The 26,883-nt window shown below is 44.1% G+C and overlaps 1 protein-coding gene across 1 annotated transcript in view; it reads right to left on the bottom strand.

Annotated features, from left to right (window-relative positions):
• Positions 1 to 6,192: 6,192 nt before the first annotated feature.
• GABRA5 (gamma-aminobutyric acid type A receptor subunit alpha5) overlaps positions 6,193 to 26,883 on the bottom strand; it is a 79,587-nt gene continuing 58,896 nt past the window's right edge. The window contains exons 6-9 of the mRNA XM_077807122.1: positions 22,294 to 22,437; positions 10,064 to 10,216; positions 8,210 to 8,421; positions 6,193 to 6,495 (exon numbers count right to left, since the gene is read on the bottom strand). Coding sequence (XP_077663248.1) covers positions 6,193 to 6,495; positions 8,210 to 8,421; positions 10,064 to 10,216; positions 22,294 to 22,437 — 812 coding nt within the window. The remainder of the gene's footprint in view (positions 6,496 to 8,209; positions 8,422 to 10,063; positions 10,217 to 22,293; positions 22,438 to 26,883) is intronic.

Genomic DNA, 26,883 nt, shown 5'->3' with positions numbered 1-26,883 from the left:
CTGAAACAAAGGGTTCCCACCATATGCAGGGGTGGCAGGTTTGTATAATTTAAGGTGGTGCCCAGAACAGTTCCAAGTCCCCCACCCCCCAACACACACACACACACACACACACACCTGCCTAAGGCTCTGGGAGGAAGTTTGGGTGCCAGAGGGGTGAGGGGTTGGGCTCTGGGAAGGAGTTTGGGTGTGAGCTCTGGGCTGGGGCAGGAGGTTGGGGTGTAGGAGGGAGTGCAGGGGGCAGGCTCTGGGAGGGAGTATGGGTCTGGGGTGTGGGGTCTGGGGTGGGGGAGGGGGTTGGGGTGCTGCGCTTACCTTGGACAGCTCCTGAAAGCGACCTGCACCCCCCTCTGGCAGCAGCTCCTAGTCGGGGGGGGAGGGCAGAGGGGTCCCCGCACACTGTTGCCTGCAGGCACTGCCCCTGCAGCTCCCACTGGCTGCAGCTGGCAGAGTCGATGCTCAGTGTGGGGGCAGCGTGTGGACACACACACACACACGGGGCTGCAGGAATGTGACGGCCGCTTTCAGAAGTGAAGAGGACAGGCAGGAAGCTGCCTTAGCCCCATTGCGCTACCGCTGGTGGCAGCGGGAGCCCCAGACCCTTTCAAATTGCCCAGGGGTGGCAGGCGGGACTTGGGGGGACACGCCGGGGGAGGCATGCAGGGGCGGCAGGTGGGGCCGGGGGAGAGACCCAGCCCCAACTTTGGTGGAGCAGCCGGGCCCCTGTGCTCTCATATTGGGCACCACAGGCCCATACAACTCGCCGCCCCCGGCCATATGCAAAAGCTATATAAGGTGGAGAGTAACATCATCCGGTTGTTGCCCTAGCTGTCGCCTTCCTATGCAGTGGCTGGTCAAAGTGCCTGAATGTAACTGCAGCTGGAGGTGTCCCTACCAATATGTATGCTGGTGAAAGTGTAGGCTAGAGAGGGCTTTGCGCTTGTCACAGCAGTACAGTGTAAAAGGGAGCCCAGGCTAGTGGGCTAGGGGGGCTCAGTGGTACCCCAGTTCCATGTGGCACCCCTGGGGGGAACCCGTCACACCATCACTAACCAAAGTTTAAGGGAGTCTCTCTGTTGCTGTCAGTGGACTTTGGATCAGGACCAAAAGAAGGAAATGAGTATTTTACTCTACCATTTATAACATTAACTATCTCAGTCTAGTTCATGCTCACTTTTGTTCTTCCATACTGATTTCCTCTTCCTCGTGCATTTAACTACACTTAACTACACTACATTTGCCTTCTCTGGACCTATTCCAGATTTGCTATCTTAAAGTGAAGTGACCGCTATTAAAAACAAGACCCCAACGAAAGGACATACTATTGTTTTATTTAATGACATAGTATTTATAGTTCTTGTGATAAATGAAGGGGGGGTAGCTTCCTTTTATGGACACCCAGACAGTCAGTAGCTACAAAAATTCCTCTTAGTAGCTGTTCTCTAATTGCTCTACCTGCAAAGATTTTAAAAGTCTCACTGTGATGCATAGGTAAAAGGAAGTGAGTGGACACCTGGCCAAAAAAGCCAATGGGAAGGCTAGAACTTTTTTAAATTGAAAAAAGACTCCCGTTTTGTCTGTCTGTGGTTGTTCTCCTAGGGAGAGGTGAAGAGGACAGCAGCTATGCTGTAAGAGCTTGGGCCAGTTATGAAAAAACCATCAGTATCATACCTAGAAACTACTCATTTAAAACCCCAGATATGTAAGTAGATCAGGAAATGTCGAGGATGACGCGATTAGGTTTATTCCTTTTATTTTGTTATGGCTTGTGGATTCCTCTGTGCTAACCCCAGGTGCTTTTGTTTTGCTTGTAACCTTTAAGCTGGTCCTCAAGAAAGCTATTCTTGATGCTTAATTATTGTAGTTACTCTTTTAAAATCTAGCAATAGCCTGAGTTCCCAGATGTATTTTCTTTCTTTTCTTTATTAATAAAATTTACCTTTTTTAAGAACAGAATTGGATTTTTGTGTTTTAAGAGGTTTGTGCACATGTTGTTTAATTACCTGGTAGCAACAGCTGATTTTCTTTTTTTTTCTTTCTCAGCTCTTCCCCGGAGGGGGCGGGGGTGAAAGGGCTTGAGGGTACCCCACAGGAAAGAATTCCCAAGTGCACCTTCCTGGGCTCTCAAAAGGGTTCTGCACTTGGGTGGTGGCAGCATCTACCAATCCAAGGTCAGAGAAAAGCTGTAACCTTGGGAGTGTACTACAAGCCTGGAGTGGCCAGTATTAATTTTTAGAATCCTTGTGGGCCCCCAGCTTCTGCACTCAAAGGGCCAGAGTGGGGAATAATCTTGACAGTTCTATATAATAAATTATATCTATTTTGTAATTTATCTTTAACTGCTGTTTCACACAGCGCAGACATCTTTTACTGAGCTACCAATAAAGATGCCAAATCTTTTATCCCGGCTAACGAGGCCGAGTCTAACTCTGATACATTCCCACCTCAAAAGCCTGTTGCCGTAGCATCTTAGGACCTTACAGATGTCTTTTAATGTCTTTAGTCTCAGAGCACCCCTGCAAGGGAATGACATGGTGTTATCCCCATTTCACAGGCGGGAACCTGAGATTCAAAGAGACTTATCCAGAGATCATAGAGCAGTGGTCCCCAAACTTTTCAGGGTCACTTCCCTCCTTACCCCTGTTCCCCCGCTGGAGCCAGGGCTGGGGCTCCCAGGGGTGGAAGTGGACAGGGGTAAGGGGAAGAGGCTGGGGCTGCAACTGGGGGCAGGTCTGGAGCCAGGGCTGGAAATGGAGCCAAGACCAGGGGCTGAGGCTGGGCTGGGGATGAGTCTGAGGACAAATCTGGGAATGGAGCCACAGCAAGGGGGTGCGGCTGGGCTTGGGGTGGGGCTAAGGCTGGGACCAGGGCCAAGCTGGAGTTGGAGCTGCAGCTGGGCTGTGTCAGGGGCCATAACTGGAGTGGGGCCAAAGCAGAGCTGGGGGAGGAGCGAGGCTGGGTGGTCCTCCCTCCCCACCCCCAGAGGGGGTGGCCCAGGGCCTGCCATGCCCCCACAAACATTCCTAATGTCTCTCCTAGGGGGGTGCACCCCTCATTTTGAGGATCTCTCTCACAGAGGAAGTCTGGGGAAGATGAAGTAACAGAACCTTGCTCTCTTGAGCCCCAGGCTAGTGTTCTAACCTTACACCACAGCCCATCAGCCTATATGAAAAGTTTGAGCTTTTTTCCAAGGTGTATTATTTTAAAGTTTCCCAAGTGTAAATTTCATCTGTCCATTTGGAGGTTCTTGCAATTCTTCAAACTCTCAATGACTTAGCACCATCCATAAACTTTCCTAATTTTCTTAAAGTGAAGTGACCGTTAGTCACTAATAGATTAAACACCACTGTAGGCAGTCTCTGTTAATTTCTCTCTCCCCTATGGTGTGGTTATTAATTGTTTTTGTCCTTGTACATATTCTCTTTTTAATGCTCAAGACTTTGTCCTCAGACCCCAAGATATTTCCTCCCTCACTCCCACCAGTATTCTAATATTAAACACCTCTTACCTTTCTCTAGAGGTAAATCCTCTCTAAAGCATAGAGGGGGTAGGAGAATGCAGTTCACACCCATCCATATATTTCAAACATCAACCAAACTCCTAGAAACTTTATACTAAAAAGAAACCAGGCAAAGGGCTCAGTCCTGCAAACACTTGATCACTTGAGCAACTTTATGCATGTGACTAGTTCCATCTAAGTAAAGGCAACTATTCATCTAAGGAAATGTACTCAGAGAGGTAGGTATTTGAACTGAGTTTAGGCATGAGAACCAAAAAGTGTAAGTGATCATTCAATGTAATTGTGAGGAGCCCAAGAAAGCATAATTTAAAAATAATCATCTTTCACCAAAGTATCAAACTGAGCCTCTTTTTATAACATAAGAATTAGCACACCAAAACAAAAAGACCTCTTTGGACTCCACTCACTCCTGCACAGGAATAACCCACATAAGGGAGAGGAAACATTGGAGTTGCCACTCACTGAATATCCTACTCGTTCTTCCATTCCCTTTGATCCCAGATGTAGTAGAGCAACCTGGTGCTCAAAGTATTGGGCACCAGGAGAGAGGATGCACAAGACCACACTGTAAATAACAGAAGAGTAAGAATTGAGAGCACATGTCACTTTCATTCCACCTTCCTCCTCCCCAGTGGTTGCAGCTATATGCTGAAAGAAACAGGGTACTCCTTATGTCTAGGACCCCTTAAATGCATGACGTTTGCAGGAGCCAAGGGCCAGCCACTAAAACCACCCTATCTTTCCAGTTAAAACACTGCAGAGTACACAGCAGAGCAGGATATTGAATCCTGGTCACCTGTGTTTCAGGCTACCACCCTAACCACTGGACCATCTTCCTCTCCACTGTTATTCTGATAGCTTCCACTCTGCTCTTTGGCTCTGTTGGCTCTTGCTGGTTCTGAGAGAGCACAGTTCCTGAAGTTCATCCTGGAACCTCCCTAAAGATGCGATCCTGCAACACGGATGCTAGAGCCGCCAAAATTACTACCCCTTTTGTTTATAATCTGCTGTTTACCTTCAGGAGTTTTAGGGTGGTGAAATGGGGGAGAGATGAGGAAGAAGCCAGAGAACTCCATACACTTCTCCAACCCCTGGCCTGTCCATTACCTCTCTATGGAGTAGAATCCTTAAAAAGGACTTGCCAAAAATTGTTAGGGAAAGGAGAAGCCTGCAGTACGGGTTGGGCAGAGCCTCCCCAACACACACATTCAGAATGGACTCAGGGCCTGATTCTGCAAACATTGCCACGTCATGAATAACTGTATTTACATATTCAGTAGCTCTACTGGCATCAGTGAGAGGACTCGTATCCACAACATTTTTTCTGTGTGTTTGCTTGATTAGGTCCTTAGCTGACTTAAAGCTAAAAATTCAGTATGACAAAGTTTTCCCAAAACAATAAGCCAGAAATGGAGGACATTTTGCAACCAAGTATTGAATGCATTTTTTTTATTTAAACATTAAGAGTAAATTACAAAAGCTACTGGAGCAATGGAGCAGTCATGCCAGACTTCTAAAAAAAAAAGTTGAAAACTCAAATTACACTTTCTTATTCATGGTTGAAGCAAAACACACGGGCAGCAGCAAGGAGGTTATTGAAAAGTTTCAGGCAAAGACCAAAATGCCCGTATTGTCTCTGGAAGACCTGGCTGTCATGAAGAGTGGTTTTCTTTCTCTGACAACCCTTTTTGTGTTGGGTGATTGTTTTCTTGTTTTTGGGAATAAGAAATAATCATTATTTCAGAGGCATCTTTGTTCATACAACATCATCTTCTTCAATGGAAGATGTTGGCCAACCTCTGGTTATGTTACCCTATGAAAGTATATGTTAAGGACATTAATGTTTTATCTGCACAGTATGTTCTTAGTCTATTTTTAAAGATACTTTTGTGCAATGCATGCCTAAGTTTTGCAATAAACAATGAGAATTACCAGAGAAAAATGTAGTTGGAGTGTGAAAAAACTGACTCTCCCCCCCCCCCCCCAGCATAAGATTCTATCACCTTTATTTACATTGAGTAGCACCTCGCTCCTCAAGCAGTCCCACAAAAATCTATGACCCAGATTCTCAGGTGGTGTAAATTAGCATAGTTCCATTCAGCACTAGGTACTATGTCAATTTCTACTGGCTGAGAATCTGGATTGATGGGGTGAGTTGTGGAATAAGATGCTACTTGGAGAGAGTAAGGGTGGTGGAATGTGACTCTACATGAGAATTATTACATTTACAACCTGCATTATTCACGGTACCCTATCAGATGACAATAATGGAGCATTTTTGTAAAATATAGGTTACGCCTAAGTATGTATGATGTACATTGGACATATAAAAACTTCAGATATGTAATACACTTGAACAGTTAAAAATATAACTTACTTTATTTATAAACTATCAATGTAAGATACTGTGCAGCATAGAAGCCATGTTCTATGTCTTCACTTCTGTTCTTCTAAAAAGATCGATGGCTGTAATTATTAATGTCACTGTCTCTGAAACATCTGATGTTACATGTAGAAACAATCAAGGCAATATTATTTGTACATATTATTAAACATGCAAAAACTTCCTGAAGAATATTGCTCAAATATAGAAAGTTTTCTGGACTTCATATTCTCCGTGGTAGTGTTTGCTTTATTAATATGGCTCACGTGTGGTTTTGGAGTCCTTCAGTTTATTTTGGAGAAGTAGCATCTTTAATAACGGGTTCCCTATTCAAATACGTGGCCCAATAGACTAAATTAAAAGTTCCAAACAATACTGGAAAAACTATTCGGGACATTTTGTCAATCTTACTGATGCTGTTATAAGTCTTTTTGCTTTCAGCAGGCTTTTCTTCTGCAGATTTCACTGCAACAGTTGCAGCGCTTGAGATGACTGACGGGGCTGAGTCCTTTGGTACGTTTGGTATGGGGGCTGTCCTTCCAGCACTGTAAGCATTAATTGATTTGTTTCCTAGTAATTGACGTTCTTTCCTCTGTAATATAAATAAGGAAATGCCATTTAGTGTAGAAGGCAGGTGAAAACGTTTTCTCAGGGATTAAACAAAAATGTCAGTTTAGTCGTCAATCACATAAACTGTTCACTAGCTGTTCTCATTTCAAATCCCAACAAACTGTTTATGTCCTGATCTTGCTGCCCTTACTCAGACAAAACTTTCACTGATGTCAGTGACCGCTGAACAAGGCCTGCAGGACTGGGTCTCAGACTAGCATGTCAATGAGCAGAATCCTTTATCAATGTGATCCTCGCCCTGGGTCAGTGCTTAAATTGTGCCACGCTTGCCAGGGCTGAGCCCCAGCACCTCTGTGCTTGCTGCATTAGGTCTGAAAGTGGAAAAAAAACTGGTTGAGCCCCGGCACGCAATTGCTTGAACCCAGGCACCTCTTTCGTTACAAATTAAACACTACCCTGGGTTTGCACAAGTAAATTTAAAAACCATGAAAAAGAAAAGTTTAGCTACTGCTGATGTCCCAGGGTTCCAGGATGGCTGCCAAGTCACTAACATCACATCACTGACAAAAGGAAACAACATGTGGAGAGGCCTGGGGTCCTTTGTAGCTTTTGGCTTGGTATTTAGTTATTTCACTGGGGATTGATGTAAGGTATATTGCCTGCAAATAGGATTTTTCTTTATGGGATCATTTGAAAAAATTCATTAGAATAGCCCTTATTCCTGACAATAGTCACCAGTAAAGTTCCCAGTAAAGTCCTGATGCTGAAAATACTTATACATGTAACTTTCACATGGGAGTAGTCTCAATGAAGTTGACAGGATTACTCCTGTGAATAAAGTTATGCTTGTAAGCATTAAATAGTCTCAGTATTTGCACACAGGGCCTACATTTGTAATAACTCTGGCTATATTGCAGTTGAAATGTTCATGGTTTCATGCTGTTTTTTTGTTTGTGTTGCATTTATGGTGATTATTGTGGGATCCTGATTCACTGAACTCAATGCGAGTTTTCCCACTGACTCAATAACAGCAGGAATGGACTGTCTATATTAATTTTATGCTACCTTTGTTTAAATTCTGAATTTCACTGAACAAAATCCATAGTAATTAGAGCTATTAAAGCTGTAACTGATTTTTCGTATTGGCGTTGGGACTGTAGGAAAAAAATGGTTTCAGGTTGATGCAAAAAATAAAACAGTAGATGCTATCAATGAAATGAAAAAAGTTTGGGTTCTTTTTAACCTTTTTTAAAAAAAAACTAAGCATATTTTGAAAGGGAACATGGTTCTGAAATGAAAACATGCTTGTTTTGAAGACAATGAAACAAAGTGTTTTGATTTTTTTTTCAGCTGAAACTATTTGCTGAATTCAGAATGAATTTGTGAACAGTTTTGGTCAACTTGAAATTGCATTTTCAGTGAATAAAATATTTGCCCCAAAAGTTTTACCCAGCTCTAGTTGTAACATACATTTAACTCCCTCGCAGTCATACTTCCAAACACAGGTCAGTTCATATGTACAGTAGAGATGAATGTTTCCTATTCTACCCGACAGCATATGCATTAAAAAAAACCCAGCATGCCCTGCAAGTTATCATTTGAAGAGCAGTGACAGTGTGACACGAGTGAATTAAATCCATTTTTATGTAGCAGTGGCAAATTGTACAGTCAGTTATTTGTGCTGTGCAAGGTAACTGATTCTTATTCTAGTCATTCAAAAAGTATAAATTAAGAACCTTGATTTTTGCAGCTTCCAAAGCTTTTTTGCCATCCCACGCCCAGCTTCTCTTTGTAAAATAGTTGACTGTTGCAAATTCAATCAGCGCAGAGAATACAAAGGCGTAACACACAGCTATAAACCAGTCCATTGCAGTCGCATAGGCCACTTTTGGCAAGGAGTTGCGGGCACTGATACTTAAGGTGGTCATGGTAAGGACTGTAGTTACTCCTTTAAAAAGAAAAAAAATTAAGTTTAGGGTTCTGCATGAGACTTGGAATGTTTTGTGACTTAGGCCCTGATGCCTAAGCAGTCATAAGGAAATAACTGTTTGTATAACATTTTAGAAGTGTATGGTACTTTGGTGATCAATAGAAAAACAAGGTCCCTGCCCTGAGGACCTTATTTCTGACTTCTGGGGCACCCAGCTCATCTTCAATTTCTACATATTGAAAGAACATTTTAAAAATTGTATGCATAAAGATTAGTGGTGTTAATCAGAATCTTACTTATTTTATTCATTCATGTTGATATGTGGTACATTTATAGCAGCCCTCATTTATAAAGAAGTACATTACAAAATCTGCTATCCGTGTACTGAGGAATTATTGTAATCTTTGGACTTTCTAATATTTGCAGGGATATGTTTGTGGAAAGATCCATGTAAATCCTATAATCTTTTTCCTTCTGGATTTCAGCCAATATAGAGCATGAACTTTGTAGAACAACCTAACAATTATCACAGGTAATAAAGAGAAACTTGGAAGTCACTTTACTAGGATTGTAATAACTAAACTAATTAGCAGTAACTGCAGTAATAAGGCAAGATTTCAATATTCAGAGATAAAAAAACAACATAAATTATTTTCAATAATTAATTCCCAACCATTGTAGGTGTCTGATCCTGCTGCCACTGATATTAATAACAAAATTGTTACTGATTCCACTCAGAAAAGTCTTCGCCTTCCAGTTTGTACTCAAAGGAGTAAATTCTACTGTCAGTTACACCTGTGTAAATCCCAAATTTCCACTGATATCATGGGATTTTAAAAGGTGTAACAGAATGGAAGTAGGTCCCCAATCCTTTGGCATTATGGTAGGTAGTCTCTGTGTTGTCCTGGCCCATCTCATACTACTGATTTTAAAGCAAAATGCCTGACTGATGTCAGTGGAGAGTTCTGTATAAAAATCAATAGCAAGATTTGGCTCCCTGTTACTAGTGGGAAAACTGTCTTTTGGACAAAACTGATTTTTGCACTCCTCCCTTTCCCAGCCACTGCGTTTTCGTAATGCATCAGTCTTGGGTGTTTACTTCCTGCTTACAAGCAATCTTCTTGTGATAATTCAAGTTGTTTAGCGATCCCAAAAGGATTTTACCTATTAAACATTCTGTAATATGGATACAGTTTGTAAATGAGTAATTATATTAATTTGTATTGATGATAATAATACCCCTATTATCATCAGTACAAATTAATTGGCACTAATTAACCTCTTTTATGATTCATCTAGATCAGCACCTTGAAACACAGACACACTAAAACTTTTGAAGAGAAATCAGTGTTTTCATTGCTGTGTCTAGAGATGTATTAACCCCTCCCCCATTAAAATAAAAACACACAGATTTTATTTCTTCTTCCCTCTTCCCTCACCAACCCACACTTAATTCTTGTGTAATTTTCATCAGTGCTGAATCAAAGGACTTGGAAACATGGTAGGAAGAGAGCCTATGGTTTAAATTGGTTCAGAAGTAGGGGGAACTGAAATCACCAGGAATAGAAATAGATCATAGTAAACTATTATTTCCTTATACAGTCACCCCTTTGAGTAAGACAATCCTTTCATAACCACCACAAAGAAGTGAAATACTCACCGAAGACAGTTCTAGCAGGAACAGACTCTCTGTTTAGCCAAAAGGACACTTGCGATAAGATCACGGTCATAACACATGGAAGGTATGTCTGGATGACAAAATAACCAATCTTTCTTTTCAGGTGAAAATGTGCAGTCATAATAGTGTATTCACCTAGAAGGAGAAAAATGCAGTGGTGGGAAAAAGTCAGACCATGCCTGAAACTGATGGATCCTGCTGATTTCTGTGCCCAAGTCCTCAAATTCTATCACCAAACGAGAGAACACACTCAGCCATTTCCACTGCACCAAAAATGTCTGGTCTTCCATGCAGCCTAGCTCTGCAATGCTGGAAAAACCAGGATCCGGAACATACATCCTGCTGATGTTTGTACACATGCCTCCAGAATGACACTGCATAATTAAACAACACAATGAACTGCTCCTACTGTATTAAAAAGTTTCAGAATCTGGCATGTTCCAGTGCCACAAGGCTGCAGAAATTTGGATAGGTGACATGAATTCTGTTAGATCTGGCCAATTTTTGAGTGCTGGGCCCCAAATTCCACCACCAAAATAAAAAGTAAATCCAATTGGTCTTAGTGCATCAAATAGGTCCAGAACCAACACATTCCAGCAGTACAATGCTGCAAAAAACAAGATCTGCTACTAGGATCCAACCTGATCTTGACAATTTTTGCAGCCAAACCTCCAGATTTCTACTAAAGAAACATGACCAGACACTCCTACTACATTGAACATGTCTAAACTATGGCGTGTTCCAGTGATGCAGCACTGCAAAAACCTGGATCCAGAATTTGGATCCCACTGACATTCCACCCCACAATCACAGAATACTTCCCACCACTCCTAGAGCACCACACAATTTGGCATGCTCTAGCACCAGAGCCCTGCAAAATCCTAGATCTCAGACACGGATTGTGATGGAAAGTTTGAGCTGTTTTGTCAGTAGGCAGCGGTGCATGAAGACTACTGCAGCCTATCTTTAGCTAGCACTGGAGACAGTCTACATTCTTTTTTACCATAAAGTTGTAGCTGTTGCTAGCATCCATTTTGCCTCTATCTCTGGCTGACTAATCGGGCATGGTTTCTGAACAGAAACAGCAGAATTTTGTCAAAGTGCCTAAGTTTCATGCTCCAGAGAGCTTCAGCTTTGATGGAGCAGACTGACCTGACTGGAAGGATTGATTTACAGGTTTTGCATTGCAACTAAACTCCAGAAGGAGAAGGGTCTGATACAGTTGTGTTCCTTAGTCTATGCTATGGGCAGGGAAGTGGAACCCATCTTTAAATCCTTCGCCTTTGAAGAGGAGAGCCACACTGTGGTGCTGGCTGTGCTTGATGACCTCCATGTAATGTGGCTGATGAGTGAGCCTGTTTCTACCAGCATGTCCAAAAACCTGGGGAGTCTGTGGAATTGTTTATAAGAGGCTTGTATGACATGGTAGAAAACTGATATTGAAGACAAAATGGAAGAGCACATGAGAGACAGAGTACTGACTGGCATTTTAGACAAGGGACTGACAGAGAAACTGCAAATGAGGGAAGATTTAACCCTTCACACAGTAGTAGAAATAGCAAGATAATTGGAGACTATTAAAAATCCAAATAGAGGCCAGTGGCCACCAGAAAGAAACCTAGAGGAAATAACTTACGAACAGAATCACAATAGGAGATAGAGAACGACTGCAAAAAGCAATTATAATCAATCCTCAAAGGCAATGTGGGGTGAGCCCTAGGCAAAATATAAACACTTTTCAGACTTCAGAGTAACAGCCGTGTTAGTCTGTATTCGCAAAAAGAAAAGGAGTACTTGTGGCACCTTAGAGACTAACCAATTTATTTGAGCATGAGCTTTCGTGAGCTACAGCTCACTTCATCAGATGCATACCGTGGAAACTGCAGCAGACTTTATATATACACAGAGAATATGAAACAATACAGACAGCCCCGCAACCTGAAGCAAATACTCACCAACAACCACATACCACACAACAGAACCACTAACCCAGGAACTTATCCTTGCAACAAAGCCCGTTGCCAACTGTGCCCACATATCTATTCAGGGGACACCATCACAGGGCCTAATAACATCAGCCACACTATCAGAGGCTCGTTCACCTGCACATCCACCAATGTGATTTATGCCATCATGTGCCAGCAATGCCCCTCTGCCATGTACATTGGTCAAACTGGACAGTCTCTACGTAAAAGAATAAATGGACACAAATCAGATGTCAAGAATTATAACATTCATAAACCAGTCGGAGAACACTTCAATCTCTCTGGTCACGCAATCACAGACATGAAGGTCGCTATCTTAAAACAAAAAAACTTCAAATCCAGACTCCAGCGAGAAACTGCTGAATTGGAATTAATTTGCAAATTGGATACTATTAATTTAGGCTTGAATAGAGACTGGGAGTGGCTAAGTCATTATGCAAGGTAGCCTATTTCCTCTTGTTTTTTCCTACCCCACCCCCCCAGATGTTCTGGTTTAACTTGGATTTAAACTTGGAGAGTGGTCAGTTTGGATGAGCTATTACCAGCAGGAGAGTGAGTTTGTGTGTGTATGGGGGTGGGTTTTTGGAGGGGGGTGAGGGAGTGAGAGAACCTGGATTTGTGCAGGAAATGGCCTAACTTGATTATCATGCACATTGTGAAAAGAGTTGTCACTTTGGATGGGCTATCACCAGCAGGAGAGTGAATTTGTGTGGGGGGTGGAGGGTGAGAAAACCTGGATTTGTGCTGGAAATGGCCTAACCTGATGATTACTTTAGATAAGCTATTACCAGCAGGACAGTGGGGTGGGAGGAGGTATTGTTTCATATTCTCTGTGTATATATAAAGTCTGCTGCAGTTTCCACGATATGCATCTGATGAAGTGAGCTGTAGCTCACGAAAGCTCATGCTCAAATAAATTGGTTAGTCTCTAAGGTGCCACAAGTACTCCTTTACTTTTCAGACTAGCTGCACAAAATGTGGGAAAGATCACAATACAAGAGGTGATTGTTTAAATAAAGGAGGCAAATGCTGTAAATGCACAAAAATTGGCAATTTCATTTAGCCAGAGAGAAAGAGCTAAACTGACTCCATTCATCACACTATTTGAGACATTTTCCTTTCAAAGATTGCATTTCAGGATTACTAGAGTTCCTGAAAATTTCCCAAGAAAGATGGCAAAGCTATTAGTGAACATAAATGGGGTCGTCCTTTTTAGGGACAACACATCAATGGAAGAACATAACAAAATCTTCAGTGAAGTCCTGACCTAAACCACTGAGTCCTGACTCAAGCTAAATAAAGAAAAGTGTGTTTTCCAAAGTTAATTTTTGGGCCAGTTAATAAACAAAGATGGAATTAGTCCTATCCCCGAGAAAGTAAAAGTAATTAGAGAACTGAATCTACCAACAAATGTACCAGAACTGAGACATATACTGGAGATGGTAAACTATCATGGTTGATAGCTGCAAGACTTTTCTACAGTGACAAAACCACTGAATGAACAACTAAAGTCCAATACTTCCTGACTCTGGGGCCCAAATCAGGAGACTGCCTTCCAAAGGGCAAAGAAATTATCTTTAGAACTGAGGTAGTTAAATTCTACAATGGTCAGTGCAGATATCAGTAGCTATGGCCTCGGTGGTGCGTTATTGCATCTACATGGATCTGAATGGAAGCCAATTGCATTCTGCCCTCATACACTTACAGAAGAAGAAAAATTATATGCATAGAATGAAAAGGAGTGCCTGGCAAGTGAATGTGCATGTGAGAACTTTTTACAGATACATGTGTGCGAAGAGACTCGAATAACAACACCTATACCCGAGAGATCCTGGAAAAGGCTAGCACCAAATTTGTGCGAATTTAGAGGATATCATTAGTTGTAGTGGATTATTTTTCTAGATATACTGAAATAATATATTTGAAAGATACAACGAATTGTAGTGTTATCAAGAAATAACAAGCACATTCGCCAATTTTGGTATATCAGAACAACTAGTGACAGACAACACACCACAACTGAACTTCAGTCATTCCAAACCAAATGTGGTTTTGAACTGATCACTAGCAGCCCACATTACCCACAAGCAAATGGAGAGTCTGAGAGGGCTGTACAGATATCCAAGAAAATATTGAAGCAGGAAGATCCATTCCTTGCTCTACTGAGCAACAAGTCTCTACTGTTAGTAGCTACTGGCTATAGCCCTACCCAGCTCCTGATGGGAAGGAAACTCAGGACTGTTCCAATCCTGGAAAACAATCTAGCCCCAGAGTGGCCAGACCTGAAAAAAGTAGCCAAATCAGATCAACAAGCAGAAAAAGCTTATGAACACTTTTATAACTGATGACAGGTTTCAGAGTAGCAGCCGTGTTAGTTTGTATCCGCAAAAAGAACAGGAGGACTTGTGGCACCTTAGAGACTAACAAATTTATTTGAGCATAAGCTTTCATGAGCTACAGCTCACTTCATCGGATGCACTCAGAGAATTGCCTGTTTGTGTCAAAGTGGATAGAGTAGAAGGATGGAGAACTCCAGCTGTTGTAAAGGAAAAGAATACCTTGCCCTGATTATAGAGTATTGAGACAGACCATGGAGAGTTCAATAGAAACCGTCAACATCCTCAGTTTGTTCTAGAGGCTGAACAATCCACTGAATAAACTCTACAAAGTGCAGGTTAGGAATTAGGAGAAAAAGATTCACCTATTCCAAACTTGCCAGAGACAACCCTTGTAAATAGAAGTCAGCCTAGCCACCAACTGTTACTCATTCTGGCCATATAGTTGAAAAAAAAAAACAGTATGATTTAGAGATGAGTAACAGACAGATGTATGTTGAGAAAAGTAAGTTTGAAAAAAAAAACAGTTTTAGAAATTGTTAAAATGCAGAAAAGAAAAAATAAAGGAGAGCTGATGGAAAGTTTAAACTGTATTACAATGTTTGGGCACTAGGTGGCACTGTGTGAAGACTATAGCTGCATATCTTTACTAAATGTTGGCGCCAGTCTTCTTTTAAAATTAATTAATTATTTTTTAAATTATTTTATTTTATTTTTAAGTTGTTACTGGTGTCTATTTTGCCTCTGTGTGACAATCCTGACATAGATCAAGCTGGATCCTTCTCATTTTGGCACACAAGACTCCAAATTCCACCATCTACACAGAGAACACATACAGCTGCTCTGACTGCACCAATACATTCTAGATCTCTTTGCATCCATCCCTGTGCCATCCCTGGGACCTATCAAATCCTGCTGATATTTGGACTCAAGACCCCACAATGCACTGCCAAAACAGACAGTCCATAGCTCCTCTCCTAATATGCCAGATAAATCTAGAACCTGACCAGTCCTGGCACAAGACTGCTGCAAAAACCTGTATGTGGACCTGGATCCAGGCAAGTTTTGGCCTCCCAATGTACAAATCCCTCTACCCAAATATAGACTATTGTTGACCTCCTACTCCATCAGAAAAACCAAGATCCTGACACACTCTGGTGCGCAATTTCAACAACCACATCCTACAATTTGATCCAGCTAATAATTTGCTCCATACTTACAACTTTACCCTCCAAATAGAGGACAAGTAGAGCCACTCTTATTCTAGTATAGATTGGTTTAATCATGTGATAAACCTGCTGAATTCTGCCAGATCCTGGCATTTTTGGCCATGCCCCCAAAATGTATTTTCTTCAGAGACAAGTGCAGCATAGACCTTTACCACTTGAGCTAAAGGACTAACTACAAATATTATATTTGGTAGCATGCAATGATCGTTATCCTCTGCAGACGAGCTCTAAAGGAGGATGCATAACACAGTGAAGCTATCTTACATGTGCATGTATGGCCATATTTTACAGACAGCACAGCTGAGTAGTTAGAATAGGCAGATTATTTGTGAGACACAGTGTGGTTAATTGTCTATGGTTTGCTAGTATAGCTATACTGGTATGTTATGCTGCCAAAATGGTCTTACTGTGGGTACAGTTTATATCAGCAAAACTGTGCTTTGCACCAGTATAATTCATTCCAGCCCCTCTGTGCAAAATAAGCTGTACCAGCAAATGGACAGTTTTGCTGGTGCAACTGTATCTACCAAAGGGACTTCTGCCAGCACACCTATGTCAGTCAGGGCTCACACCTCTTCATACACCTGACCAACAGAACTATGCGGCAAAACTGTGTTGCGTAGACCAAGCCTGAGATGTGGACCTGCCATATCAGAGATCTGGCATCTAACCCCAATTTGTGTAAGCTCGCAGTGGGGTATGAGGCTGTGGGGGTACAATAGTTCCGGCTACCTGTGACTGCTGATACTATTCTGAGGTGTAAAGGCTGCCTCTGTCTCTAATGGTCCCCGTGCGGAAGTGGTTATAGTAGCTGGGACAGGCCAGCAGAGTCTGGAGGAAGAGCAGTGTGGAAACTGCCACACTGCTGCCCCCAATGTAGAAAGACTCTTCACCTTGTTGGGGCAGGAGAAGAGCGGTGCAATTTAAGAAGCCTGCCTGACTCCTCCTCATGCAGCTGCCCACCTAGTGCTGTTTTCTGCTCCTATAAACCCTCTCTAAGACCACTGTGATGTATTCGACACGTGGCAACCCTTTAAAGCCACCCAGTGATTGAAACTGATGCTGGATGTGGTGACTTGCCAGGTAAGCAGAGTAGCTCTCTTTGAGCACATACAATAGGTGCTCCCTGATCTGCACTGGCTGCTTATGGCTTTCCAGATAAATTTAAGCTCTTCACTTTGACCTATAAACCCCTAAAAAGCTCAGGACCCATCTACCTGAAAGAGTGTCTCAACCCTTGTGCCCAGGGAAGGGCTCTCTTCTGGCTTCTCACTTTCTTGTGAAAAGGATCCTGGAAGAGTGCTGGGGAGAGGGGCTGGGAGAAGGTCTGCTGTAAAATGAGGTAGCATATCCCTATAACTGGATAATTTCCTATACACATTGATTTGTGATAATCCCACACCTGGTATGCAGGATTTTTTGGTGCTCTACACCTGGCTGCATTTTTTTTTAAATTACAAATTACAAAACCCAAAGTACTTGTTTTCATTTGAAAGGCCAGTCATGGCTGATTCACACCCTACCTGTCATTTCTTACATAGTATTGAGACATTGGTCCCCCCATGTCCACTCCACCAAAGATGCCAGTTTTGCCCATTGTTCAGTTTTCCAATAAGTACCTCTGCACTTTCTCCCATGCTGCCTGTAAAGGTGTGGGTTATTCCCACATGCCCCTTGTGGTCCAGTGTGGCACTGCAAGTATGCCCCACCTTCATTTCCCGAGATGGGGGTAGCAGTCAGTTCCCTTTCCCCGCTTGAGGGGATTGGGGTGGGGGGCAGCTGTTGGCTTCGTACTGTCCCTTAAAGGGACAGTACACTCTTTCGCACTGCTCTTACACATGGAGGAAGCTTCCCATGAAATTTGCATTTTCTCAGCAGCCACAATGCCTGCAAAAAACTCAGCTGGGGATGGGGGGAAGCTGATGCTCTGTGACCACTACTTATTATGCTGACTGGTATTGTCTCATTGTTACCTTGGGCTCATCCCAGCCATTTATTGTATCCACCTGTTGGCTCTAGCATTATACTTAGAGTGAAATTCTGGCCACACTGAAGTCAATGGCAAAACTCCCGTTGACTTCAGTAGGGCCAGGATTTCCCTCTAAGACTTAAGCTCTTTGGGACAAGAACTATTTTTTGTTAAATGGTTGTACAGAGCCTATAACAGTGGGATGCCATTCTCAACATCAGTAATCATAAGAAATAATTAATAATAAAGAATAAATGGAGCTGCTGCATTTTTTCTGTACTTAGCTGGTACAATTTTTGGTCTTAGAGCTGATATAGCTGGATCCAAGTGCTGGCTATGTGATTTTGTGCTGCAACTGTGCCAAGTTGCAGAGGGTCTACATCAGTGGTTCCCAAACATTTTAGTAAGGCAACCAAACAACTGCATTTTGTATTTTTTTACGACCTATCCAGGATACAAATTTAATGGGGGAGGGCAAAATCATAGGCCAGTGTCCTCCTCCACCGCCACCTCCTCACCCTGCTGAGAGGCTTCTGACCATCTGCAGCAGCATCCTCTACCCTAGCACCACAACCCTACTCCCAGAGAGGTGCAGAGGGAATGCCCCAAGGTGTGGGGGTCTGGTATTTGAAGAGTTTGCTCTGCACTCATCCCACAGTGATGACTCCTTTCTTGCAGGGCTGGGCCTAACTCCCTGCTCTGGGAGTTGCAACCTGGCACACAAGGTCACAGCATCACTCTGTCCTGATGGAGGGGCGGCTGGGACATATTTGAGTGAGTGGCATTGCGACCTGCCCATTTGGTGTCAGTGCCACTCTGGTTTGACCTATGCCATCCCTTGCAGTACCACTCAGGTATGGCCTGACCACTCCTCTGTCATGGGAGAGGAGCAGCCAGGTCAAACTTGAGTGGCACTGTGACCCTGTGTACCAGGTCTCAACACCCAAAGGGGGGTTGCTAGGCCCAGTCCCATGAGACAGAAGCTACTTGTGCAGCGTTAAGTGCTGGGCAGGCTAACTCTCCAACTCCCCTGCCCCGGGCCTCTCCTCCACACCGATCCCATGACCCATTTACATCCTTCCCACGATGCAGCCCATCCTTTAGGAGACATTGGCTACGATTTTTTGATGGATTAGAAGTTGCTACATTTAAAAAAAAAATCATTTAGATAATAGAATTTTGGAGAAAGAATATGGCTAAAAATTGGCGGGCTCCAGTGGGATCCCGACCAATGTTCCCTCTAATTTTTGACAGGCCGTGTGCATAAAAAATTTATTCTGTGCAAATTTTTGTGCTTCTGTGCAAATGTTTGTGCTCGTGGTGTTTAGCCGTGTGTGTGGGGTTTAGGCTCTGTGTGCGCGTGCACACGCACACAGCTTAGAGGGAACAGTGATCCAGACACCAGATACATGTTTTTCATATGCTATTAGTCTGGATACATCAAGGGCCCTTTTACCAGTGGTAGAATGGTGGCTACACCTGTAGGCTGAGGCCTGGGCTGAAAAGAAAATGGCAGGTTCTGGCAGAATACAGGTATGTCAGATCTGTGTTATTGTGTCGTTGTTGCACCAGACCACACTTGCCTCAGGATACACCCAGGGTCTGTAATTTTTTGGTACAGGTAGAGCAGCTGGCTGTGTTCTGTATTTAGATATTGGAATTTGGGGCAGGAGTGCAAAAATTGGCAAAATCCAGCACAATCTATGGTTTGGGTCTGGGTTTTTGTAGTGCTGTGGTGCTGCAATGTACAAAAACCCAAGATCTTTGGTGCAACAGAAGTGGCTGGACTTGTTCTCTCTTTATTTGTTTATTTGCAGGAATATTTCGATACATACAAGTGGCTGGATGTGTTCTTTATGTAGGAAGTGGAAGTACTGGGGCTTTGTTCTGGTTTTTTGCAACAGTGCTACATGGGGAATTTTTTTGTGGCAGCCCTGTTCTCTATATAGCCAGTAGAATTTGGGGGCTTGAGTGCCAAGATTAGGAGGATCAGGGTTTTTGCAGCATGCCAGTGCTAAAATGTGCCAGATTCCAAGATTTTTTTGGTGCAATCTAACTAGCAGAGTATCTTTTTTTCAGGCAGAACTTGGGGAGCTGAGTGCAAAAATCAGTAGGATACAGTAAGACTGGTGCAGATGCAGATTTTACCTCTTTCTAAAAGGCATCCGCTTGAAGCGATAGCATAAAGGGTGTGTAAAATTTTTATATACCCAAACATTTCCCCCCATGCAATTGGAGGTGTTGTGCAGTTTGACATGTGGTCCAAAATATATCCAAAGGATCCAAACTGTTGGATTTGTGCAATATTCTTCCATCTTCCGCTCCCTCCCCAAACCCGCGCCCCCCACATTCAACAGTTCTGTACAAAGGAGAAATGTCTTAAACATCCGATCACAAGTAACCCTGATTACCAGCCTACTGTGAGCTTGATGAAGTACAGAAAAGCCATCACTGACTGATGCTTTCCCTGTGTAAAATCGGATTTTTGTATTTTGCTAATCCCTGGTTACAATCTGTGTCCTGCTCTTTGCAATCCACCCTGCAATCAGAATCCAGCCTGCCCAGATGCAACCTGGGACATTAAAAAAATTCTTGACGTTGGAAAACCGTAATTTATTAGCCTAAATCTTAGGGAGGGGAGGGGATTTCTGGGCACAAACTTTTTGATCCCTCCGAGGATTCTGCTGTTTCCCTTAGGTTGAGGAGTCCAAGGTGCCTTCCACGGTAAAACGGAGACGTGAAAGTGGCCCAGAGCTGATACCCTGGAGTGTCCACTGCCTGCTTTGGATTTTTTATTTCTCCCAGGATCAGGGCGAGTTTCTAGGAGATGCCCCCATACATCCTCTGGATCTTTTTCTTGGTAGTTTTGAAGGCAAGAGGGGAGCTGCCATTCATTGCAGAAAACAATGCAGCTATGATGGTGAACTGGTAAGGAAACATGTCTTTGTTCTTTAATGAGAGGCAGCTTGCTTTCTCCAGGGGGCTCTTTGCTATTAGGGGAATGACTGTGATTATTTCTACATGCACATCCTGGCTGCTGATTCTCTTGGCTTATTTAGCAACTGTTTTATGGATATTGGAGGGGTTGGGAGTGATTGGAGCAAAATTTTGGAGGAAAGCGGAGCATAACTTTGCTTTGTGGTTGCCTTGTACTATGCAAGATTGCCCTAGCTTTAGGATTGTTTGGAGAGTAAACAGCAAGCCCAGTTGGGCTCAGAGTGGGCCCCACCTTCCACAGGGCTGTTTGTTTGTTTGTTTGTTTGTTTGTTTAATTTTGAATAGAGAGCTTTAAGCACCTTCATTCCTTAATGCTACCAACCTTTGTGATTGTGTGTGTGTGTGTGTGGGTGAGAGAGGTTGGGGATAAGGGGGTTGTGCGCATGGTAAACTGCCCTAAATATCCCTTCCAAGGATAGCACAGGTTACCAATCTGGTTTACACCTTCTCCTCAGGGTCTCAAATTAGATCTCAGAGCCTGTCATTTATAGCCAGTGATAGGAGGTGCCAGGTCCTCACAATAAATATGTCTCAGTGCTTTACTAGTGTTAATTTCTGCCAGAGCATTGTTCAAATCTGCATTCTAAAAGTCCTCTGTGAATGAAGCCACGGGGGAAGGGGATGGCTTTGTTTAAAGACAGGATATTTTTGGTTCCAATCATAGGAGCCCTTAGACTCTACTCCATTAATTCTCTCAAGACAAGTATATTATATAACCTGTTAAAGCCTCTGTACTGTGGAACCCATGTAACTGTCAGAGCTGGTCTGGCTTCACCCTCCCAGGTATCCCCCACCCCCATCTAAGCACAGGGCTGCCCTGACATGGAAGCCTTAAGCAGGAGGCGAGGGAGGGAAGGGGGGGCCTCACGTGGATGGCTGGGCTGGGATTAAAGCTTCTTTGCCTCTCTAATGCTGCCACATCTGGTGCCTCCACTTCCAGTTATGGAGGAAATGGGAATCCTTGGGGTTAGCACCTCCTCTCTGGCCACGTGGTACCCAGGACACGCAGCAAAGCTCAGCAACAGCTGCCACCTTCCCTCTTCCCCCTCCCCCTAACGGTTTCATCAAGCAAATCACTATAAACCTAGAATTGGTACAGATCTAATGGGTGGGCAGTGTTTGCCTCCTGGCGCTGTTCCTCCAGCAGGGAAATAAGCCAGAAATAGTGCTGCGATTTCGCAAATACAGCAGGACCTCGGAGTGACAAACACCTCGGGAACTGAGGTTGTTCATAGCTCTGAAATATGCGCTGTTTGTAACTCTGAACAAAACTTTATAGTTGTTCTTTCAAAAGTTTACAAAAGTTTGCAGCTGAACACTGACAATACAGCTTTGAAACTTTACTATGCAGAAGAAAAATGTTGCTTTCCTTTATATTTTTAGTAGTTTATGTTTAACACAGCACTGTACTGAATTTGTTCTTTTTTGTTTGTTTGTTTGTTTGTTTGTTTTTTTGGTTTTGGCCTCTCCTATTGCCTAATGGTGTACTTCTGGTTCCAAATGAGGTGTGTGATTGACTGGTCAGTTTGTAGCTCTGGTGTTGGTAACTCTGAGGTGCTATTGTACAGTTGCCAAGACTTGATATGCATCTCCCTAGTGCCCGCACCAAAGACCCAAGAGCCTGTATGCATCTCCCCCCACTGCATCTCTTTTTCCTGTTAGCAACTGTGTGGTGGAAAGATGCATTCTACCACACCTGTACTGGTACTGATGTTTTCAGTTCCTACAGTCTGTCCCATCAGATGATACTGGTTAAGTCGTGAACCGTCTTCTGCAACCACCACAGATGTAGCGGTGCTATTAGTCCAGACGTAGACCACTTCAGAATTGGGGTAAGCATCTGTTGATGGAAATAAAGATGACAGGTTAAAACAGAGATTAATTTCCTAGTGGACTCTTAAATTATATAACGAAAAGTAGTACTTGTGGCACCTTAGAGACTAACAAATTTATTTGAGCATAAGCTTTCTTAAGCTTCAGCTCACTTCATCGGATGCATTCAGTGGAAAGATGAAGTGAGCTGTAGCTCACGAAAACTTATGCTCAAATAAATTTGTTAGTCTCTAAGGTGCCACAAGTATTCCTGTTCTTTTTGCGGATACAGACCAACACGGCTGCTACTCTGAAACCCTAAATTATGTAGTTTTGGGAAAGGGAAGGAGAAGAAGAGAGGAGTGAGAGAGGTTAAGAGAAACAAATAGAGATGATATAATTATGTTCCCATATGTCCGGCTCACAAAGAATTAGGTTGAAGGCTTCTGACATAACAGATGTGTGGGATGGTTTGTAAAAGGCTGGAACATTGGAGTTACAAATATAATCCTTTCAGCCCATTTGATTTCAGGGAGATTTTGACTGGAAGAGTGAAATGTGCATGGAGTGGTGTGGGGGTGTGCTGGCTGGTTTATATGCCTGGCTGGGGTTGGTGAGAGTGTGTGCACATGTGGGAGGGGGAGGCTGATGTGTCTGCATGTGTGGAGAGGGTTGAATTGTGCGCGTGCAAGTGTGTGTTTGATGTGAGTTCTGCCTACTATTTTTTAGCTGGAGGCCCTAGGAATCAAAGGTAGTGGCAGAGTTGCCAACTCACATGAACTTATTGTGAATCTCACAATATTTACTATTTTTCTTCAAGCCTCAGTGCCTGGATCATGTTACTCTATGAGAACCTCAGCTTTCACATTTAAAAAAAAGTTTCAAGCCCCTGTGGTTGCAAAGGAAAGCTTGAAAACAACAGCCCTATAGTCTTAAAAAGCAGGAGGCAAATTTTTAAAAAAGCTGTGTTTTTTTAAGAAAAGCTCTTTATTTTGGGGGTGCCTGTCTTATGATTTTTGAATGTTTAGCGGTGGCAATGAGGTTGCAAGGAGCCAGAGACTGTTTTACCAAATCCTCTGGAAAAACTAATGACCAGGACATCAATTTCCTTGCAAAGAGAGCGCAAAATGCAGGTGTGACAGACATGGAAATGCTGTGTAATAATGTAAGAATAGGGTCTGTGCAGGGTTGCAGCACAATAGATTCTCAGATTTAAGAACATCCAAGCACACATTTGAAAGATAAAAGGGAAAACAGGTGGTGTTAGCTTCAAGGATCCTGTATCCCATCTTCAACAAGTTTCAAGCCTTGTTTTTCTAAAGCTGGTAGCCTGTCTTGGAAAGCAGGGACTCAGAGAAGGACTTAGGGATCATTGTTCATAATCACCTGAGCATGAGCTCTCCATGCAATAGTGTGGCAAAAAGGGGAATATCAAATAGAAGTAGGGAAGGGATCTTGACTCATACACAGCATTGGTGAGACTGCTACTGGAATACTATATCCCGTTCTGGGGTCCACAATTCAAGAATATGGGCTAGCAGCTTGCTCCATCCACTCCACACATCAGCCTGGTATGGCAGTGCCTCCGGGAACGGTGCACCCTACTCTTGTTTAGAGGGAGGCAGTGTAGCCTAGTAGACAGAGCACTGGACTGGGACTGAGGAGATCTGGGTTCTATTTCCAGATCTGTCACTGGCCTGTGGGGTGACCTTATGCAAGTCACTTCACCTTGCTCAGTTTCCCCATCAGTAAAATGGGGATAACGATAGTGACCTCCTTTGTGAAGTGCCTGGAGATCTAGTGATGGAAAAAGTGCTATATAAGAGCTAGGTGGTTTTATTATTATTATTACTATGGTTGTGGAAATACTAAAGAGAGTTCCAAGAAGGGCTGTAAGAATGGTCCAGGGCCTAGAAAACAAAGCTTCTAATGTGAGGCTTAAGGAGCTGAACTTATTGAAGAGAAGGTTGAAAAGTGTTTTGATCACTGTGCACAGGTACTCACACATGGACAATGATCTGAGAGTGGGGGATTTTCAGCTTTGCTGAGAAGGGCCTAACAAGATTTTGTCTGGAAGTTAAAGTTAGACAAATTCAACCTTGAAATAACGCATGATTTCCTAGTGGTGAGGGTAATTAAATATTGAAACAGCTTACCAGGGGAGGGGCTGGACTCACCATCACTTGGAGTCTTTAAGACATGACATATTTCGTAACACATACTTTCATCTGGCTTCTGGGCGAAGTTCTGCAGCCTCTGTCAGCGGGAGGCAGTGGGGAGATCAGGCTGGGTGGTCATGGTGGTCCCTTGTGGCCTAGAAAGTTCTGGTTCTATGAATTCCCCCTTCCTTCATGGAACATGGGGAGAATAGGAGTGCCTCTATTGCCCTCAACATTCTCAGAACACTTTCAGCTTTGCACTAAGACAGTGAATATAACCAAATCTCATGTTTCAGGGTTTCCAGGGTCAGGAAGGATTATGTTCCCGCAGTGCACAATTGGCCAGATGAGTTCTGGGTTTGTTTGGGTTTTATTTTCCACCTTCCTCTGAAGCATCAGAGATTGGCCACAGCTGGAGATGGGAAACCAGACAGGGCAGATGAGTGCTCTGAGGTGGTACAGAGAATCCTCCTTCTTATATGCCTGGCTCACCCGACTTGCTCACATGCTCAGGATCAAACTCATCAGATTTGGGTCAAAAAGAATTTTTCCCACAGGTCAGATTGGCAAAGACCTTGGGGCGTTTTGACTTCCTCTGCAGCATGGACCATGGTTCACCTGCTGCGATACTCTAGACGAGTGGTTCCCAAACTTGTTCCACTGCTTGTGCAGGGAAAGGCCCTGGTGGGCCGGGCCGGTTTGTTTACCTGCTGAGTCTGCAGGTTTGGCTGATCGTGGTTCCCAGTGGCTGAGGTTCGCTGCTCCAGGCCAATGGGAGCTGCTGGAAGCAGTGGCCAGTATATCCCTAAGCCCGCGCCACTTCCAGCAGCTCCCATTGGTCTGGAGCAGCGAACCGCGGTGACTGGGAGCTGCAATCGGCTGAACCTGTGGACGTGGCAGGTAAACAAACCGGCCCAGACCAACAGGGGCTTTCCCTGCGCAAGCAGTGGAACAAGTCTGGGAACCACTGATCTAGACATATCTCACCTAATCAATTCCTTGCCATTGCTGGGGCCTTGGGCATTGGTTACATCCTGTTCTCTGCATCTGGCACACAACAGTTTAGTCTAACTAAATTCTGAACTTAATATAGAGTATCTGGGTGAAATGGAATGGCTTGTGATATAAAACAAGTCATACTAAGTGATCTAGTGGTGGCCTTAAACTCTATGAAACTATGAAATCAAAAAGGATGCTGAAGAGTTAAAAAAACATTCTCAGGAGAAGAAAGGGGGTCAGCTGTTAAAAGCTTCTCAACTGACTCAGATTAGGGTGACCAGGTGTCCAGTTTTCAACCCGAACACTCAGTCGAAAAGGGACCCTGGCAGCTCCAGTCAGCACCGCTGACCGGGCCATTAAAAGTCCAGTTGGCAGTGCTTCAGGGCTAAGGCAAGCTAGTGCCTACCTGTCCTGGCTCTGTGCTGTGCCCTGAAGTGGCCATCAGGTCCAGCTCCTAGGTTGGGAACCACGGCCAATGGGAGCTGCGGGGGTGGTGCCTGCAGGCGAGAGTAGCGACACATGCAGAGCTGTCTGCCATGCCTCCGCTTAGGAGCTGGACCAACTGCTGCCACTTCTGGGCCACAGCGTGGGTCACGGTGCCAGGACAGGCAGGAAGCCTGCCTTAACCCTCCTGCTGTGCTGCTGACCAAACCCTGAGCCCCAACCCCCTGCCCCAGTCTTAAGTCCCCACAAACCCAGAGCCCCCTCCCACACCCCAAACCCACCCCCAGAGCCTGCACCTCCAGATGGAGCCCTCACCCCCCCTGCACCCCAACCCTCTGCCTCAATCTGCACCCCCTCCCATGCCCTGAACCCCTCTGCCCCACTCCCCATCCTGGAGCCCCGATCTGCACCCCAAACCCCTCATTCCTGGCCTGAACCCAGAGCCTGGACCCCCCAGAATGAGCCCTCATCCCCCCTGCACCCCAGCCCCCTGCCTCAAACTGCAGCCCCCTCCCACACCCTGAACCCGTCATCCCTAGGCCCACCCTAGAGCCCGCACCCCCAGCTGGAGCCCGTACCCATGCCCCAGCCCAGAGCCCCTTCCCGCACCCTGAACCCCTCATTTCTGGCCCCACCCCAGAGTCTGCACCTCCAGTTAGAACCCCCTCCTGCACCCCAATCCCCTGCCCCAGCCCAGTGAAAGTTAGTGAGGGTGGGAGAGAGTGAGCCAGCGAGGAAAGGGGAATGTAGTGAGCAGGGGGGTAGGGCCTTGGGGAAGGGGTGGGGCAGGGGAGTGGCCTCAGGGTAGGGGCAGGGCTATGGTGTTTGGTTTTGTGGGATTAGAAAGTTGGCAACCCTAACTCAGATAGCGC

Source organism: Eretmochelys imbricata, chromosome 1 (genome assembly GCF_965152235.1).
Source record: "Eretmochelys imbricata isolate rEreImb1 chromosome 1, rEreImb1.hap1, whole genome shotgun sequence".
Taxonomy (NCBI): domain Eukaryota; kingdom Metazoa; phylum Chordata; order Testudines; family Cheloniidae; genus Eretmochelys; species Eretmochelys imbricata.
Note: the sequence above shows the minus strand (reverse complement) of the source record. Positions and strands in the feature narration are given on the sequence as shown.